The 20,318-nt window shown below is 35.8% G+C and overlaps 1 protein-coding gene across 2 annotated transcripts in view; it reads right to left on the reverse strand.

The window, feature by feature from the left end:
* The window catches only part of GBE1 (1,4-alpha-glucan branching enzyme 1), a 135,653-nt gene that overhangs the window by 95,732 nt on the left and 19,603 nt on the right, over window positions 1–20,318 (reverse strand). For both annotated transcript variants that reach the window (XM_064726946.1, XM_064726939.1), the window contains exon 2: window positions 6,755–6,924. In XM_064726946.1, coding sequence (XP_064583016.1) covers window positions 6,755–6,924 — 170 coding nt within the window. The remainder of the gene's footprint in view (window positions 1–6,754; window positions 6,925–20,318) is intronic.

Here is a 20,318-nt window from a genome sequence, read left to right on the forward strand (position 1 = left end):
ATTGCTACTAAATATGTCAGGTTAAAAGCATTTCAATTAAAAAAATGGACAGTTACACTGAAGCAGGATCATCACTTTTGCCACCATGGAAATCACAGCAGGGGCAGTAGAGAAATGAAGAGGGTCTATCCATCAACATATGCATTTTCCTAAACATCAATAATCACAAATATTATCTGCTGTGCAACAAAAGGATAATCCTTCCTGGCAATGTATGCATGTGTTGCATTTCAGAGAAAGGCCAGACTGTGTCAAAGTTACTGGCTGCATTTGCACAGCTGTTTGAACCCAAGAACTGCCAATCTTTAGTTAAAGAACATTGAAAGACACAAATTAAACAAGGCCATGCAATGGGACAAAAATAACCATGCCACACAAATATTCTGGTACCTACTCATTTTACAGTGGAGAGTAAATCAGAAACGCAATTAATTCAGTATTCTATTTAGATGGTGTTTTTATCACGTTTAAAGTATTTGGATAGTGGAGCTAAATTACATATATTAACAGAGGGAAAGTATTTACTAAACTATTGCTTAACAGCAGAAGAACTTACATATTAGTAAGAATTAGAATGGTTCCTCTCCCTTGGCTTTACACTGAATTTTCAATCAAGAAAAGTAATTAAACAAATACTACTAATATCCACCAGGACTAACATCAAACAAACAACACCTTGACAATTAAGCAATACTCCTTAATAAAATGTCTAAACTATAAGTGTTTATACAGCAAACTATAGTGTTTGTAAAGTAAAATATAGATGTATTTTTTATTTCAGGGCATGGTGAAAAAGATGTAGAAAACAGCCCTTGAAAAAAAGTTGGTTTTTTTTTTTAATTATAAGCAGCTAGATTATCTCAAATAAACATTCCAGGCAAAAATGAGAAAACAGAAGAAAGATGTTAAGAAGTTGCAAGAAGTTTGCTTCAAGAACAGGTTAGGATTTATGATAGTCCAGACTCAACTTGGGGGACTTATTCTAAATTCTTTCCATCTTCTTCTGCCCCCAGATATTCGACCATCTTCATGGCTTCTCATCAAACTCTTTCCAACAGAGCTACACCTCTTGATTCACACAAATTGAACCACATATGCCAGGTGATAAATACTGAGCGAAATTAAAAGTTACAGCAAAAAAGTCTTGGGCCCAATTTTTATAAAACTCACCCAAGAGAAACCTACATGGAATTAATCACGTTGACCAAAACCACTGCATTCTCACAGTATTAAAAAAGATTCTCTGACCTCTACTAAAACCATGTCTTCCCTTCTCCAGAGAGGGCATGGTTACATCTCTCTACCTATTTAAATATTTCTGCTCTCCACAGACAGATTTGATAACTCTGCCAAAGTTGCCTGAACTTTCCCCTTCACCTGCCAGCAATGCCAGATGCTCCTGTTAATCCCTCCTGTTCCCAGCCACAGTCCATGACTGCAAGCCTGTGGCTCATGATTTAAAAATAAACGCAAAGCAATACCCATCTGCCCCAGATGGTCCTACTTAAACCCACTGTTTACTAATTACCCCTGGAGAGGAGCTCACTTAGAAAGATTATAACAGAAAACATTGCTTTGTATTAATGCCAGAGGCATAAAGAACACCCTGAAAACTGAATATTCCTTTCAAAGAGAGAGTGGCTCATGCTTATCTCAGTTTTACTGCTTGGTTTTCTGATTTTTCAGCAAAACTTAGCCCAAAATGCCTGAGGGAAGAAGAAAAAAAACTCAACTAACCAACAAGTGATTAGTAGAGTATTATGAAGATGAAAAACTAAAAGTCAAAAGAAATATCTTAGTTTGAGAACAGAGACTTCAAAGATTCTGCCAACAACTACAAACAGGAAAAAGCTGAGGAGATTACCAGCAGAAGTTCAAACAATCAGCTTGAACAGGTATTGGGAAAAAAGGACACCATCACAGAATACTCATAAGCCATAAACAAAGACAAAAGCTTTTGTACAAAAGTTCAAGCCTCAGCTATTGCTTAATCCAACACAGAAGGCATCTTTGATAGCCTGATACTTTGTTTTGTCTCATCTCTGTGAATGGATCTTCCAATCCCAGGCAATTATTAAAACACTACATCCTACCTCAACAACAGGAGGCACAAGGGAACTTCTTGCTCAAAACTACACCCTTAGCATGCCAAAGAATCATGAACTGAGCTGTAATGTAGACAGAATTCAAAGCTATAAAGGTTTGAGTTCTACCATTTGTGACAAAAAATCAATTTAAATGCATATTTCCAGCTAAATGACAATTTGAGTGACTTCTTGTTCAGTCTCCTGATTTTGTTTTCACATTGACAAGGATACATCCATACACCTCAGAGGCTCATGCCTGAACTTGGAGTTTCACACAAGAAATTAGCACTTCTCACAGAGGAAAGGAGTTGTTCTCACGTATTAATCAAATAATTGACTTTGTCCTAGATAAGAACTGTAGCTGTTTTTTCCCAGAAGTCAAAAAACTTTATAAAGTAAAGCTGAATTCTGAAGTGAAATCAAATCTCTTACGGCAATTGTATTTCCATATATTTTCTGATCAATTAAAGACATCTAAAGACAGTAGAGGTTTCAGCAAACACAAAGCATTCTTGAAGAAAGTCTATCAGACAAGCAGCAGTTCAGACAAGGGAAAGAGCAACAGAATCCCAGTAACCCAACAAGATACCTGTATTCTACTGTATTAGAATATGAAATCAGGACATAACTGGAGAGATCCTACAAGGACTCTATTCTGTTCTATTCTGTGGCCAATTAGGTCTTCCTCTCCTCACATTAATCATTTTTAAAGCAGATTACATTAGTGATCTTGTGCTTGAGCTGTTGGAAATTGGGCAAATAGCTCAAACACTGATATAAAAACAAGTGTCATTACTACTTAGATAGGATGTTTCCCTATATATTAGTGGCACCTTATATTACAGTCTCCTGCTTTCAATCATCTGCACCCACAGAAATATAACACTGTTTGACTTTACTCATCAAATGAAGATACTTCTCTATAAAAAATCTTGAAAGGAAGCAGTAAGAAATTCAGCATGATATCATGACAGTATCTAGAATCCATTTTAGTAAAAATTTCTAATAAAAAAAACCTCAAAACATTCTGATAGAAGTTTTTAGTCAGCTGTCAGATACTCAAATTAAGTGCCTTAAGGTACTCTCTTTTCACTCCGAAGGGATCCTGTCAGAATTTAAATAATAGACAAATATCCTCCCAGAACCAACTATCTTACCCTCCTCCAACCTCAGCAGAAGCCTTCCCCACCAGTGCAAGGAAAAGGAAGCAAAAAACAAACCACACATTCCAGACTGATCAACATTTTAGATCAACATTAGCTGAGAAGAAGGGAAGAGAAAACAACTAAAAGAACAGAAACCACAAAAATAACCATGTATTATATCAAATGCTGACTTCCAAATTAATATATGCATACTTACTCTTAAGCTTTTAAAACCAGTATCATTCTTTTTAAAATTAAGGAATTGTTTACAGATAACCCACTGAGCCTTCACATGACATGACCAAATACAAATGCTGAGTGTTCCAATTCCCAAATAAATTCCATGGGTTACTCTCAAAACTCACAGTCGCTCACAGTGACTTATTTTGAAATAGTCAATTTTAAAGCAGCAATAAATTGCCAGTAGTCACTGGGTTCCTCACAAATGAAATATTCAGTGTTATCACTGAGAGCTTTTGAAGGAGCTATAATGTTGACAGAGCCTCTAGTGTTGGAAATTCAGCTGAGTAATTGTCTCATACACTTGATTTACTGAGATGCTGAAAGTACTAATTGACAAATCTTAATGTTTTTGGATGCTCATTTAATACTTCTTAGATAAAGCTTCATAGTAGAACACCAACAGATACAATACATTTCTCTCCAATTATGGAGTTTTAAAGAGACAAAAACAGCTCAAAGCATTGGGATTTTCTTGAATTCATGTTTCATTCTCTAATCCACTTACAGATTTGTGTACTATTACTAGTTTCAAGCTTTTGTTATTTTTTTCAAAATGCACACTGATGTTAAGAATTTTTCTATAAATTAGAGCTATCCCATTCATTACAAGTTTCTCAGAATAAGGTATAAAAATCCCATAATTTGGGTCAAAATACCTTAATAGCAAAGCTTTTACTGTCTGCTTTAAGGCATAAAATTAATTCAGAAAAAACTTTACATGTACAGGACTAAGGCTTCACATGTATATAATTACAGAAGTAAATAATTCATGTTCCTCTTACATATAACTCATAACTAAGATATTATCAACTATAAGCTTAATTATAAATCTGGGAAAAAAAAGTTCAAGGTCTCTCTACAAAACCTATATGTGCCATTTTAATTCTTACTAGTTTTTGATCCTCAAATACCTTAAGATGAAATAGCAGAGACTAACACTTTGTCTTTACATCAAACATTAAGCTATTCTCAGAAAATATATTAAGGAAAACACTGCTATTCATTTCAAAACAAAAAGCATAAATTGACAGTTATTTATATTATATACCACCATATTTCAGTTTAAAACCTAAAGAGCTTCTGTCTCCTAAATTCAGTGTTTCTTTAAGATTTCCAACTTCCCCTGATGTGGTTATGCTATGGTTCTTTTTATAAAAAAAGTTTTATTTAAAAAAATATTTTTAAAAGCAATCCCTATATCCAATTTAAACACAATATAATCATAAATTTAGTCTGAGACTTTAACCTGCTTGAAAACTTAAAGAAAGGTTAAAGGGATTCAGTTTTAATTAAGCATATCTGTAGCAATCTGACTCTAAATCTTCGGGTTTTGCAATCCAATTTCTCATGAGAATATTATTCAAGATCATATGAATTGAATGACAACCTTCCATGCCTCCAGTCTCTCCAAGTACACTATTGTCTCCTTTGGGAATGAATACTTTACTATGACTGACTGATATATAGAGAAACACAGTTTTTCCACATTACAATGAATTTCCTTTAATTTATTTCCTCTTCATATTGCTGCATTCATTAGTGTCTAGATACAACTACTCTAAGATATTAGTCCTAAATTTCTGCTTTATATGGTGTATTACATCAAATATTTTAAATAAAGTAGGGTTTAGAAAACTATTCCAGTGTTAAGCTATCCTATTCTGGTATACATATACTCCTCCCCAAACCTGATAAGACAATTTACAAGCTATAGCCTCTTTTCAAAATGTTAAACATATTATTAAAAATCTGGTTTTAATGTTAACATCTTTTAAAACACATATTTAAAACAAATGCATTCTGGTCTTTAGCTGAGTTGAGACATTTAACCTGCACCCATCCCATGAAAACCTTGAGCAATGGGTGGGGTTGCAAGGAGGAGAATTTTCTGCATGTTTATACATATAAAATTGACCTATGAAAATAACCTGATCTAGCTGCCTTGCAGTCTATATTGATACCTGAAATCACTATGATCTATCTAGTAGGTGAACTATACATGACTCATTATTCAGTGTTAGAGGACATATCCAATTTCAATATTAAAATGCAAGAACTACACTTACCTATTTATCAATGTCTATTCCAATAAAATGACGAGCAGCACTTGAAGAAAAGCTACTTTATCATTCACTATGTTCGTCATATCAAACAGGATCATGGCTGAAAACAATGTTGCACTCCCTTTTCTTTTCAACTTCTGCATCAAAACCAGGATTTTTTTTAAAATAAAAACTTGGCTAAAATAAAGAGAGTTTCATTTCAATAGCTTCCTAAGACAGGGGTAAGGTATGGCCAACATTTGGTTTTGTGTTTAAGCAAAAGTAGTTAATTGCTTCAAAGGACTTTTCTTCATATTGCTTCTTTGCAACATAAACACCCTAGATCAGTATTTTTGCAAAATCAAAGTCCGATAAATAAAACTACATCCTTCTGAAATGCAGTTAAATGAACAAAGTAATTTCACACAAAGTCCCTGTTCAGGACTTGAGCAGACCTAACTGAAGAGAGAGTAGAGGTGAAAAGCAAAAAAAGAACAAAGCTCTCTGAAACCCTAAACAAAAAGGAGAGCAAGTATTGCAGGACTGAAGAGCAATGATTAATGTCACTTTCATCTAAAAGTTTCAGAACATCATTTGAATGTAGCTAGCCTTCAATTAAGAAGGAAATTTATATTTTTGTTCCAATTTCAAAGGGAATAGTCTTCCTGGTTCTCAGAGGAAGCAATGCAATTCCTCCACGTAATACTGCCACCTTCCCTTCTTCTGCCCTCACAAACACAGAGCAGCTACTCTTTCAGTAATATTTAGTTGGATTTTAGGCTACCATTTTCCAGGAGAACTTTTGTCTAAGCTCTCAGGATGGGAGGGAATTCTCAAGGGCCTTGGTCCTTAACAACACTGTTGCTTGATCAGTAAAAAGACGAAGTAAATTATTTCACTGTTATTTTTGCTTCTCTGCATACAGTTTTATAAAAGTCTAGTTATTAAGCTTTAAAAACAACTTCAGGAAGTTTAGATACAGCCTTGAGTTGCAGTGTGAACCAATGTGACATAAGTCATTGCCTTTGGGGTATTAAAAAAATGTGTAACACTGACCACACAACAGAAACATCTTTATAAGCTACTGCAACACAGAGGAAAATATTATTCATTTAAGCCATGACATACTTTTTTTACTATCAGAATTTCACCATTGTGACACAATTTTCTTTAAAAGAAGAGAATAATTATGTAAAACATTGTGCAGGGGAGAAGAAATTTTCCTAAGAATACTTACTGAAGTCACCTGCGAGAAACACTGCTTCTGCTCCGGGTGCCCACTCTTTGCAGTATATTCCACCATCTGCAAGCTGGTTCACTCCAAAGGATTTGTAACTTTTGGTAAATTTATCAAGGCCACCTTCACTTTCCTCAATGTTCTTCAAGTGGTTATAAAACAGAGAATACCTTGCAATGAAAACAGAGAACATTTTTTAGAAAGATTAGCAAGCATCTCTTATATTAACTAGTATAAAAACCTAAAACAAACAAAAAAAAAAAAGCACACTAACATGAGATTCACTGCTCTCTACTGGAATAGGAAAAAAAAAACATGCAATTTTTCCATGGTTGTTACACAGTCTAAAACTGCAATCTCCCTGTTTGTCAGTGCTTTCTCTACTTTACAGGAACATTTTGCACTTTCAGTCTAAAGCTACAATTCCTGACTGGCAGCCAAGAAATCCCAGTATTACCACACAACAGGAGAACTTCACACTCTAAACAGCCTAGCACTTTTCCTTCCATCTTATTAATATCAGACACAAGCCTCCTAGGGAGAGCTGGATAGGCCTGCCACATCTCTCACAGCCAGTTTTAATAGACAGACAATCTCAGGCCATTGAAAAGTTTGCAGTACAGCATGTCAGCGTGGACAAACCCATCTGCTCCTTGCAGAAAGGGGCTCATTAAGCAACCTCTTTACAGAGACAATCAGCAAGACTTTGCAGTCAGTCCCTGACACTGCAACAATTTGGAAAAATTACAGCTTCATAGAAGTAATTATTTGGACCATACCCTACTTATACCAGTTGGAATTTAAATGTCCTAAACCTCTAGCATAAACCTTTGCCTGTAACAGCTTAGAGTTTTTGACATCTTTTTCTGGTTTCTCCAAGTAAGTTTGTGGAATTGATGGTAACATCAGGGGCACAATATAAACAAGATAGTCAATTTTAACTCCTAAATTATGAGCTATTTTGTGCAGAAGCACAGTTAAAAGCTGCAGTTGAGCATTTAATTAATGCTACCTGTACAGTTTTTTGTTGTTTGCTTGATTTCAGTAAGACACTACTGAGGTAAATTAGAAAGGTGTTTGTTTATACATAATTAAAGAGGCTTTCAAAGTGCATAAAAACCAGTAAGAAACGCAGCAAAACCAAACTTTTATGCTTTTATGTCAGCCTTATTACACTTCCTACACTTTGCAATAGGAAACAAACACTAAACCAGCACTATAAAATAGCACCTTACTGCTTAAAGAAAATTAAGTCTGTTAGCAGTGTCAGGACTTAGAACTCTGATTTGTTGCAAAGTTTTGATTTTTTTTTTGGCCCTTAATTAGTTCAAAGTAGAAGATTAAAATGTCTAATTACTAGTTAGAGTAAACAGCATTATCTGTATTAATTTGGAGTACTATAACTACTATTAAGGTTAATCTCCCAGTGAGTTTTTATTATTTTATTATTAAGCCTGATGATCACCTTTAAAGGGAGAAAGATCTGAAAATGCCTCCAGGATACACAGCAGCAAATACACTCATAACTGTTTTTGCCCATCCACCTGCATTATTCCTTTAAAATTTGCTCATGGGTATAATCCTCAGAAGGGCATTACTAACTACTACTGCTCTGATAATCAATTTCATTTATGTCCTTGAGGGAAAATATCTTGTCAGATTTCCAACTATAAGTGTATTATATACATGTACAAACTCAGTTGCTCGACTTACATTTTAAACAGTTGCAATCACAAAGATTTATATAAACCTTAAATACAGAAACACAGAGCAAGTCACAAATACCCTCAGAATTTGAACATATATCATCTGGTAAATTCAAATTACTCTATTTTTGAAGAGTTCTCCTTGGGGAAAAACATAAACCAACTACTATAGCTTAGAAATTAAAGTCATTCTTTAAAACATTGTCTGATACAAGAAGTATAGTTATATACATATAGATATTTTCTCTGTATATATATATATATATTTTAATTGGTTAAGGGAAAAATATATATAATAAGAAACATATTTGGAGTGTTATCTGCAAATCCCTGTTTGTCTGCCCTACAAATGCTGTTTCAAAATTGCTGCTTGTCACATGTATTGCTTCCACCTTGTTCTTCTGTGAGTGAAACAGCATCTGTTTTACTGTAAGCAGCTGCTGTGACTTCAGAGAAGATCTAACTGAAGCAATGAGCTTGATACAGGCAAAATAGAAGAGGGGGTTTTGAAATATGTTATCTAACCAAAATTATTCTTTTCCTCCCCACTCTTACCACAAATACATCGTCACAGCTTTAAGAACATGATTAGTTGGATGTGGTATTTCCCATATTCAGCAGAAAGTAAAAGTAGTCAGTCACAAACCCTAGAAAGCTGCAGAAGAAGGAAATGAATCCTTTATTACCAGAGAACAACAACCAGCCATAAAGGAGGACTGAAAATCTCAATCCAGTAAAGGAAAAGGCTTCTATTCACTTCACATGATCTAGAGGTGCAACACATGCCAGTGGCCTACTCCTCTTCCTCAACATGATTCCTTCCTAGGAATCAAACCCACTCATCTCCTTCAGAAGAAATAAGCCCCTAACAAATTCAGGATTTGAATGTGGGATGGATGAAAATGGAACTTCAGAAAGCAATTATGTGATTCTGTATCTTTGGGAAAAAAATCAGTAATACAGACATTGTAAATTCTTGATTCTTGTCATAAAAGCACTAAGAACACCCACTGCTTCAATTTTTGCCTTTCAGTAAATTCAGAGTTTAAGCAAACCATGACACAAAGAGACCATGGCATTTAATAGATGAAATTATCATGAGTATCATTGTGAAAAAAGTCACTTTGCAAAGAGTGGTGAGCAAGATTTCAGGCTCAATAAATAATTCTTTGGGGGGAGAGGGAAGGTAGGCAAGAAAGGGAACACATCAGAAGAATTGTTGAGCAAGGATGTATAACATTTTTACAATATTTACTTTTTATACAGGACAGACTTGGAACACAGCATCATGTACATGGAGTAAGAATGCTCCTTCTATTTGTACAGAAGCATGCTGATTTTAATAGACTAAGTTAATGCAGGTATTATTGCTGCATCACATTGCAGAAATAAAGATTTTTTTCAACAAGCAGTGCTCTCTGTAATTGATTTGAAATTATAATCTAGAAAGAATTTATTCTTGTAACCACCTCCTGAGATTATCCAGTAAGGAACTGTAGTTTGCTCAAAGCTCACAAAAAACTCACCAACTCCTGAAATGGATCAATTACTTTTGCTGTGAACTATTCCAAAAACTCATCTCAGAGGATGAAATACTTCTGGACACAGAACAACATTACTTGTCACAGAAGGCCTTGTAAAGCAGCAACTGTGGCCTGCTGCTCCTTTGAAGGGAAGGACTGAGTTAAGTACATACTCATGTATTTTAGGGAAGTTCAAGGTTTTGCTTTCCCGGCCAATATTTAGAGGCTCACTTTTGCAAAAATTTTTCAATTTTTGTTTGGAATATTTTTCTGAATATTTCAGCTTTCATTTCTGTACTACTAAGGCTTGTTAACCGCTTAGTTTATCTTCCAAAGTGACATTCCCAGGATTACACACAGAAAATGACAGGAACTTTTTTCCCAACCAATTCCTAATGTTTATATTGTTCACTAACAGCATACAGGTCTTAATTCCAGACATAAACACTTGATTAAGACTACATTTTGTGATCTCTTCAACACTGAAAGTTATGTCACATTCAGCTATGCATATATATACTTATATGACAGACCCTGAATGCATTTTGTAAGTGAGAATCTCAATATTCTGGACATGGGAACAGTCAACATCAGCATCTAGAGCTTGAAGTCACAACAAAAGACTGACTTCTGCCTTCATACTTTTCAAGTTCTCAGAGAGTGAAAAGTCTGTTAAGATTTTGCAATTTCTGAGTGTGAACATCAACACTGGTGAGGATTACAAGGTAAACTATGATTTGAAAAGCACAACCATTACCTTTGGGACAAAATAAACTGAGCAACAAGAAGATCCACAGAACTTCTGAACAGAGCATCTGAAGTGAGTGAAAGAAGTTGCATATGAAGTTCTTTACTACAGGTACAGCAACACAAATCTGACAAGTGTAAGCAGCACAAGGGGGGCTGCTTATGGTGTACTCCTGGATCCTGGAGTTTTTGTGAAAAGGTAAGGTTTTCAAGCCCCTTATTCATTCATTTAGCCTCTGTTAATAGATCAGTGTTTCTTAAAACTGAAATAAGGAAATTGTCTTCAGACTTACTGAAAAGATTTCAGTCTCAGCATGAGCCCAAGAACACAGAACACAGAGACTGAAACAAAGTCCTACTCTGTTACCAAGTGCTTTTACACCAACATTTTTGCCCTCCCCATCATTACTCCAGTGTGAAACACTGGTAATCGTAAACATCACCTGAAACACAGTCACAACAGTCTTTTCCTATTGTTACATCCATAATTTGTAACACAGCATTGCTTTAAATCCCATGCTTTATATGCAGCTTTGTTTGAAGCCTTACAATAGAAGTGTAGGAATTGGCTGACTTTCCATAGAAGCAGGATTAAAACATCAAACATGAATTACTATAATGGCTATCTAGTAAACAAGTACCCTGCCAAAAAAATAGCCTTCCAAGTGAACACAAAGACAATATTACATCAGCAACCACTTCAAGAACTGACATGTCAGGTGAGCACTTACTCCTCACCCTTCTATCACTGAAACACCCTCAAATATTTTGTCTTATGGATACCTACACAACTAAAATTTGTGCAGTAGAAGTAAAGAGTTCTAAGTTTAATGTTAAACTATACAGCCTTATACTAAAAACAATGTTCTATTTATTTTGTAACTTTGATATACAAACACCCTGGTTCTGCAGTTCCAATAACCCTTGAGTTAATACAACGATTGAACCCGTTAAAAAAATCTCAGGTATATGTAAAAATTGTTAGCCTCAATATGAAGCATAAGAAAAACAAAGCTAAGCTTGCCCTATCTCCCCAAAGTCAACTGTTTTATTGAAATAAGACTTTTGGCAGATTATTGAACAGTCTGATGGTAAGTCAAAGCACTGAGTTAGAGCTCCACATAAAGCCTTCACATCTTTATTCTTCCAAGCAGAAGAGGTACTAACTCCTTCCTGGCCACCTCATAAAATAACAAAGAGGTATTGTAGCATTTTGAACTTTTAAATTTAACCAGATTAGCTTTAGTTTCTCAGGCATCACTAGAATCTAAACAGAAACTAATATAACCAAAAAGGTATACAAGATACTTTCTTTTAAAGAGGCTGGTGCTGAATACCAGATTGCTGCAAAACTTCAAGACATCTTTATGCCCATTCTCATGGTTTTTTTACAAAGCTCTTGTTATTGCAGGTTATAGAACAGTCAGTCATCTTACTATAAGACCTGTGGCAACAACACTGCAATTAATGATTTTAGCCCCTCTTCTGCTTATGACGCTGGTTTTAGTAGCTATTAATCTTTTAGATTTTTGTCCACATCATCTTTTGGTCATAGCTTATTTCAACAGTATTGGCCCAATATTAATGCTAATTTATTCAAAAGATGAAAGCAAGTAGGAGACTTTGATAATGATATCTGGAATCCATATGGAAAGTCCAGTTCTGCAGATACCAAAGGGAACAGGAAATGAAAGAAAATACCAAGTGAGGTACTCTCTGTAAGCAAATCCTCCATTTTCTATGAAGTACAAACACTTAAGTTAATGCCAGTGTCATGAACCAGTCTATAGCTTTATGGCATTGTTCACAAATTGCCTCTAATATTGCTGCAATCACTCTGAAGATGCAAAGACTTTCACTGACACCAAAGCCAGTGCAGAGTCCCTGCTCAAATTAGTGAAGCCCTGGGTCTCATCTTCCCCTTGAGTCTGTAGCCAGTTATTCCCTCAATCTCTCATCATTCAACTGGTCAGAAAGCAATGGATTGCAGGAAGACCAAAGTAGGAGAGATAAAGCTCTTCCTAAAGTAAATTTCTGCAGCACAGCAAATTAAAGGCACCAGACCACTCGGAACTAGAATGATGCAACACAAGCAAATCCCTGCTGGCAGCTTCTTCAATTTCATTCGTCACTAGTGAAAATAGACCAAAACAGAAGCCTTGGGTTTTACTTCATTCTTTCCTCCATCCCTGTTCTGCACTACTCATTTGGCTATTCAGAGTATTACACAGAGTAACCACGCTTCAGGAGAACGGCAAGAAGTAAAGGCACAGTAAATCTTGGGTAGGTATGACTACTTGAGAACAACATTTAATGCATTTTTAACAATTTTATAGTTGTAGTTGATTGACTTGCACTTTCTGCAAGCAAGTCATGTCCCATTCAGGAAATCTTTTTTAATATACATTTAAATAGATTAAGGAACATGAACAACATGGAACTCACACAGCCTTTGAAGTGTTAGAACAATTCTAAGAGAGATGCTTTAGAAGCACAAGATAGCCATGGATGATGATTACAAAGATCCAGGAGATGACCACTTAATTTTGCTTTTCTGCAGGTTAAAAAGTAAAGTTGTTATATGATTCTGAAATCATGATCTTAAGGAGTTTCCCCATAGCTAAATCTGAATTCCCCAACTGTTCTACTTGCTCCATCCACAAAGTTGCTCACTAAAAAGCAATTCGCCTCTCTCCAACATCAGAGCCAATATAAAACACACTTTTAGCTGAAAACTAAGGCTTCTGCAGGTTGTCAATGGCATTAAGTTCCTTTCAGGAGTCATAAAATCAACAGTTAACCAAGTACATTGAGGATACAGTTATTGCAATAAGGAATGTAAACAGCTAAACCATTTATGTTCTAATTCCTACCAAAAATGTGCTTTTTTACTAGCGGCTAGAAGACCATCCAGCAGAGAACTCATAAGAGTGAGCAGGAAATGCAAAAGCTTGAAAAATAACTTTTCCAAATTTTCTCTGCTTGGAAAATAATTAATAACTCCCAATTCTCTTTGGATGTTTCATGATTGCAAAATGAGGTAAAGAATTTATGCCTAGAACACTAATGTAGTTCCCATCTCAAACTAAATGCAACATCAAAAATTAAGAAATATTTGCTTGAGATAAATAATACATAATCACTTACTGTGTTGAAAGCCATCAACACAAGACAAGGCATCTGATTCAGCATCACCTCCTTGCAAAATAATTTTAAGTACAATGACATGCAAGTCACGCCTTAAACAAAAAGTCTAGTAGGTGGAAGCATAACAAAAAATGGGCAGAAAAAGGGGAACTACAGATTTTATTGACATCCTATCAGCAATTTCTAGCAGAAATGCAGAGACCTGTAAGCTGTGAGGTCTAATATGGATAAATATAATTTCATAGTATTTTAGCAAGAAGATTATTTGTTGCTGACCAGGAGGCTTCTTCCCTGCTTTAACCATTAAGGTAACTGAGTGGCTTTGGCAGCATTTGACAGCTGTAATGTTTTTGCCATCAGCATCAGAACAAACACACAATTCTCAACTTGGAACCAAATGCAGGAGAGGTTACAAGATGTACCAAATGCAAACTTAATGCAATCAATTATTAACAACTGCCCCACTGGCTTATCTAAACCAATCCCAATCCTAAAAACAATCACCCTCACACCCACCTTCCCCTGGCCAATATTCAGAGGCTCACTTATACACACTCCTGTTCATCTCTCACCCACTTCAGTTTATTACAAACACATGGCTGCACCTCACAGGCTAAGTGTAACAAATTACTAGTGTTTAGAAGGACCAAGAGGCATTTTCTTTCCATCAGAACCCCAGCAAACTACTTAGAGATATCAGTTGCAGGAGGAAAGAAGAAAGAACTGTGCATGTATCAACACTTCCTACAAGAAAGCCATTTACGTTAATCCTCTAATGGAATAAAAGGTATATAGCAATTTGAGAAAATGAAACAAATAAAGCACACACTCCTCAAAGAACAAAGTAAGGAAAAAAAAAAACCACAAAAAATTAAATTAAAAAACCCAACAATTAAAAAAAAACAGACAAACCCCCAAACCTTACAATACTAAGTTGTGTTACAACCTTCTGAAATAGCACAGCTATGTATATTCTGTACCTGCCAAAGCGCTCAAAACAGCTTCCCTATCACGAGGGCACAGTCTAAATAAAACAGCAATTACAAAATAATGAGAGTTCTATATATTTTTTCTCTGAATGTAAGGAGACAAATTTAGCAGCAGCATACTTCATTTATTTAAATCTGGGATTTCTTCATTTCATAGTCATTGTCCCACTATTCCTCTGCTAAGTAGTCTTTATTATGCATGAGTTGTACACTAAAGCCCCTCTTTTAGCTATAATAATTTGCTTCACTGTTGTGATGATATCTGAGGTTGATGGAGTTTCTGGAATTAATGTAACTACAGAGAAACCCCATCACATCTGAGCAGAAAGCTGCAGAAGCACAGCGACAGATTTTCTTGAAATCAGTAGACTGGGGCTGCGTTAGCTCATGTTTCATATTACACAAGAGAAAATAAACTGAAAGGTCAGTTGAACAGTTACAGCATTGCCCTTTTCCAAGGTAATCAGCAGAGCATGTAGCAGAGACGTGAACACAGGCGTGACTGGAACGACAGTGGCTGATAAAGAGGCTCTTGCTGCCAAAGCAGTGGGACAAGACACTGCTCTCTCCAGTGGCTGTCAAGGAGTGGGGCACACTGCACACCTTACCTCACTAACTCTGATTTATTGCTTTCATTTGAAATTGTGTTCTTGCTAAACATTCAGGATTCCATATTGCCGAAACACACTAAAAGTGTAACACTGAACATTAATCACATTCATGGATAACCTATAGGAACAGTATAATTATTTATGTGTTTGTAATACGAAGACAGAGTCAAAAATTAATCTGGTTTACTAATGCCTTTTTATTATACGTTCACAAATTCTTGTTATTCAGTACTATTTAACTGGAAAGCAAAGATTAGATTTTCTCCCCATGCCAAAAACAGCTTATTGTTTCTCTTCTAAGCATGTATTTATTAGTAGAACATTCAAAACAGTTTCTACTCATATCAATAAATGCTTAAAAGCACCTTAATCTAGAAAGAACTCAGACATTTTATTCACCAGAATTAATTTTAATGAAGCTGTAAACAGCAGCTTATCAATTCCCATTTGATTCCACTGCTAGCTATTGCTAACAGACCCCCTTTGTGTTAACAGAAATCAAGATCCAGTTTGGGGCACAGAGGCAAGGATTACTACAGCACTACTACAAAGCTGGAACCAAAACAAAGTTGCTGTGCAAGAGACTTCAGGGAAAAAAGAGAATTTTTGTAAAAATGATTTGTAATTCTCATCTTGATAGTCAAGTGTTATTAACTCTTGTAGGACTTCAGTAAGCTGGAAGCACCAGATGGCACCATTTCTAAAACATTTGTTTGTGCAGTGAGAACCAGCTCACACACCTCCTACGTGTTGTAAAAGCCCTGCACAGTGACAAAATAATAGACCTCAATAACACTTTAATTTTGTTTTAAAGCTGGTTTGTATATTGTGGGTTTGGGTTTTTTATTAGCTTGCCACAGCAACAAACATAAGAAGACACGGGTTTCTTTTCAAACTTGGATTTCAAATCTGCTGTATCAGTTTGACTCCCACATTGAAAAGCTGCAAGTAACATTAACTGCAATAAATGAAGCTCAAGACAAGCCTTTCTAAATAAACTCAAAAGAAATTCAACTAAAAGTTTTATTTGTCTACCAAACAAAAAAAAAGCTTTTAAATCAGAAGTCAGAACTGCTGATTTATTTGAAATAAAACACCACATATTCCTCACTACCTTTGCCACTCATCCCACTTTGGCGGAAACACGATGGAGTAAGAATTGTTATTTGAATTCCCTGGCAGAAAACTGCCCAGCTGCTCTAGATACTGCTTCCTTGCTCATTTCCACAAGTCACATTTCACTGCCCTTAAAAATATGCTCCAGAACTAAAAATAAAGTCATGATATAATGGATAAGATCAACAGCTTGTATTTTTAACTACTGTATAGGTTACTATTTGAAAGACATGTTAGAAACTTACACAAAAATTCTCATCCTTGATAAATATCAACAAACACAAGCTCCCCTTACTACAAGATTGGTTTTTTGTCAAACTTGAACCCCATTTAAATGGACAGCCATCTTCAGAGACTGCCAAAAAGATGGTTTGAGAAAAGATACCTATATCAACACCTGGCTTCTTTGCTGCCTCTCCAAACTATTCTCCCTATAACAATTTTCCTTTCCATAAACCTACAGTATTCCACCTAATGAAATAACCCCTTAAATTCTATTAGCTTTAGAATGTGCATGTACTCGTGCATCATCTAAAAGACATGATTTGTTTTAATTTTCCATGCACAAACATATACTCCCAATCCCTGTCATGCACACAAATATCCTGCCATTGCAGGTTTCTTCCTGGCCTTTAAGTGTTTGTCATCACCCACTTTTCATTTACCTCTGTATTTTATCGTAACAAACAAAACTTCACAGAACTCCAGGAGAGAAAAGCCTGCATGAGATTTTTACACAGCACCACAGCTAGACAAACAAGTATTAAACATGGAATGAGAAGGAAGGACCATTGCTTTTATTACTGACCACTCTGCCAGCTTTGATCAGCCATCACTGGCTTGATCAGGGAGTGTTTTCTCTGCAGGCTCAGGAGCTGTGGGGGCAGTTCACACAGACCACACAAACTCCCTGCACTGCTTGCTGGGATCCCTTCAATGCCTGGGAAAAGCAGCCTTTTGAGAAAACCATTTTAAGGGAGAAAAAGTCACCTCTAGTGCTTGGGAAATAAGATCTGGGATATTTGGGGAGGGGAGAGGAATGCCATTATCACACAGCTCCAGTCACCTCAGCAGATGCACCTCAGTGTCTTCACAGCACAAACTTTTCTAAATTTAATTCTTAGCTGCTTTAAATGCAGACAAGACCAACAAGGTAAGCCAAGCACCCAAACATTTATACCGACCACAATGCCAAGTCTTCATAATTTACTGTCAATGTACCAGAAGTATAATTAGAACTTGTGTACTTGAGAAATGTCTGTAACTAGTCCCAGGGAATCAATTCCCACAGGAGCCAAGCAAGCTAAAAGCAAGTATTGTTGTTAAGAGCTGCTAGGAATAGTTTGTGACATTCATGTCCAAGCATTTTCAAGGCGCAGTCTAAACACTGTTTATTCCAGAGTTCAGTTAGAATGAATATTGAGGTAAGCAATACTAGCCATTAACAAGATTGTTTTAGCCAAAAAAAGCAAACAGCAGATTTTCCAAGTTGCTATAGTGAAAATTTTAAACTTGATCGAAAACAGGACACTTTAGTTGTTACATAGTCTGGCTATTCTTGTGAAATGCTAAGGTACCATATCTCTTTGATATAATCTCCCATCTGACTAAAACTGTATGATTTCCAGCATCACCCAAATCTGTTAAGCATGTAACTGCAGAAAAAGCACTGCCCAGCAGCTGTTGGATTCATCCCACATAGCCCCTTCCACATGATTTAAGCTCCTAAGTACATATGGCATAACTTCCAAGAAACCTCCTTTCTGATGGGATTGCAGCTGTACTGGATGTATAGGGAGAGCCCAATAATTTTAGACATCATTTACTTTGCAGCCTCCAAGCAAGTGAGTATTATTTTCTACAATGTGACTTATCTGTCACAACATTAGAAAGCTTATGATTCAAGTTTTCAATTGATTTGACTAAAGAAAATTGCAAACAGAATACAGGGGAGAGTATTATCTAGTTCTTCATTACTATGCAACATTCAAATCTCTTAATAACTCAAGGCACATCAAGACAGTGAAGTTTACAGCAGAATTTTAAATATCTGAAATGGTGAGGTAACTTGGGACACAGCAATTCAGAGCAGAACTACAAAATTACAATGTCTGGTATTGCCAGGGTTAGTCATCCTGATACACTGCACATGCAAGTGTAACCACTCTTACTGTGAAGTACTACTGGGAAAACTTCCAAGATCATGGAATAAACCCATATCTAATATTAGGAGTTAGGAAATAAAAGATGTAATAGAACACTTTATTTACTGGGTAGAAAAAATTGTTTTTCTGCAATTTCAAATTCATCTTGTCTGCCTAAAACTATATGCACCTTCTAAAACGACTTAAGTTAGAGCCATCTTTCATAGAAAATTTTGACATAAGCTTTGTTTGTACAAAACCTTTTCTGTAGAGAATTAATATTACTAAGCACTCACTATAGATGAATAAGCTCAAACAACAAATAGGTTGAGCAACATAGTAATGGATTATATGCTGGAAAGAATTTTCCTTTTTAGTAATTTTGCACCCATTATGACATCCTCATGACTACTTAGTATTTTTTTTTCTCTTTATAAAGGAACTTAGGTTTTTTCTCTTTATAAAGGAACTTTAAAATGCAGCTTTTCAAGCAGGTAACCAGTGCAAATTGTTTATCTTGAAAGCACAAAATAAAAAAAGCAGTGCACTGCAGTCTTGATTGAAAACTAAAAGAACGTGTATGATGATCTGCAAATCTGATTGTTTACATCCCCTCTCCCACTTGAAATTCATACAACAGAACATAAAAGTAATATCTCTTTTACTGGAACTAAGCTTAGAAAATACTACCAGCTCCAATTTCCAGCCTGGAGAATTGCCAAAGAAAAACCCACAAACTGAGCCAAGCAGGACAACAGGTTAGTCCCAAAGCTTCAGGCACCACAGCCTCCTTATTTGAGGTCAACTTGATACGCATCAGCACAAGGGAATAACACAGCAGAAAAACCATGAGCCCAAATTTCAAGTGTTTAGAGTTTTTAGGAAATTAGCCTCTTCATTTGTGAGCTACACATGAAGAATAAAGTTGGTAATAATGATATTAATACTTCCAAGGCATCAAGGAAGATAATCAGTATTGTTAGATATGCAAACAATTAACATGTTTCATTTTTTATCACCTTTTATTCTTTGCATCAGAGTATCTTGGCTATTTATTACTCCAGAAATAAATGTATAACTTTTAAACTGCATATAACACTCCCAAAAAGCCATACTTAAACTTTTCCTTCTACTCTTGGAGAGCTTGAACTCACATCCAGCTTTTACAAAGCTACACATACTTTACCATCTATACCATAATCATCTACTCTGTGCCTCCCAACACACACAGATTGTGCACTGCCAGTTAGAAGCCTTTTTCAATTGCCATCTGAACTGGTACAGGATGAAAGATTTGTGAGTAAAACGCATGCAAAAATTGACAGGGGGTGCCACCTAGAGAGAAGAAAATAAATATTCTCTTAGGACCAAGGCTTCATTCCTGTAGGTTTCACATGCAAGAAAACAAAATCCTGAACAATCCAGTCCCAATTCAACATTGGCCCAGTCCTGAGCAGGAGGCTGAGACTCAAACAGCTTGGAGAGGTCCCGTTCAACCGGAATTGTTCTCTGAACATTTAGTACTTCACATCTACTGCTTTAAAAAAAAATAAATTTAAAATCACCACAAAGCACATAAGA

This window comes from Zonotrichia leucophrys, chromosome 1 (assembly GCF_028769735.1).
Source record: "Zonotrichia leucophrys gambelii isolate GWCS_2022_RI chromosome 1, RI_Zleu_2.0, whole genome shotgun sequence".
NCBI lineage: Eukaryota > Metazoa > Chordata > Aves > Passeriformes > Passerellidae > Zonotrichia > Zonotrichia leucophrys.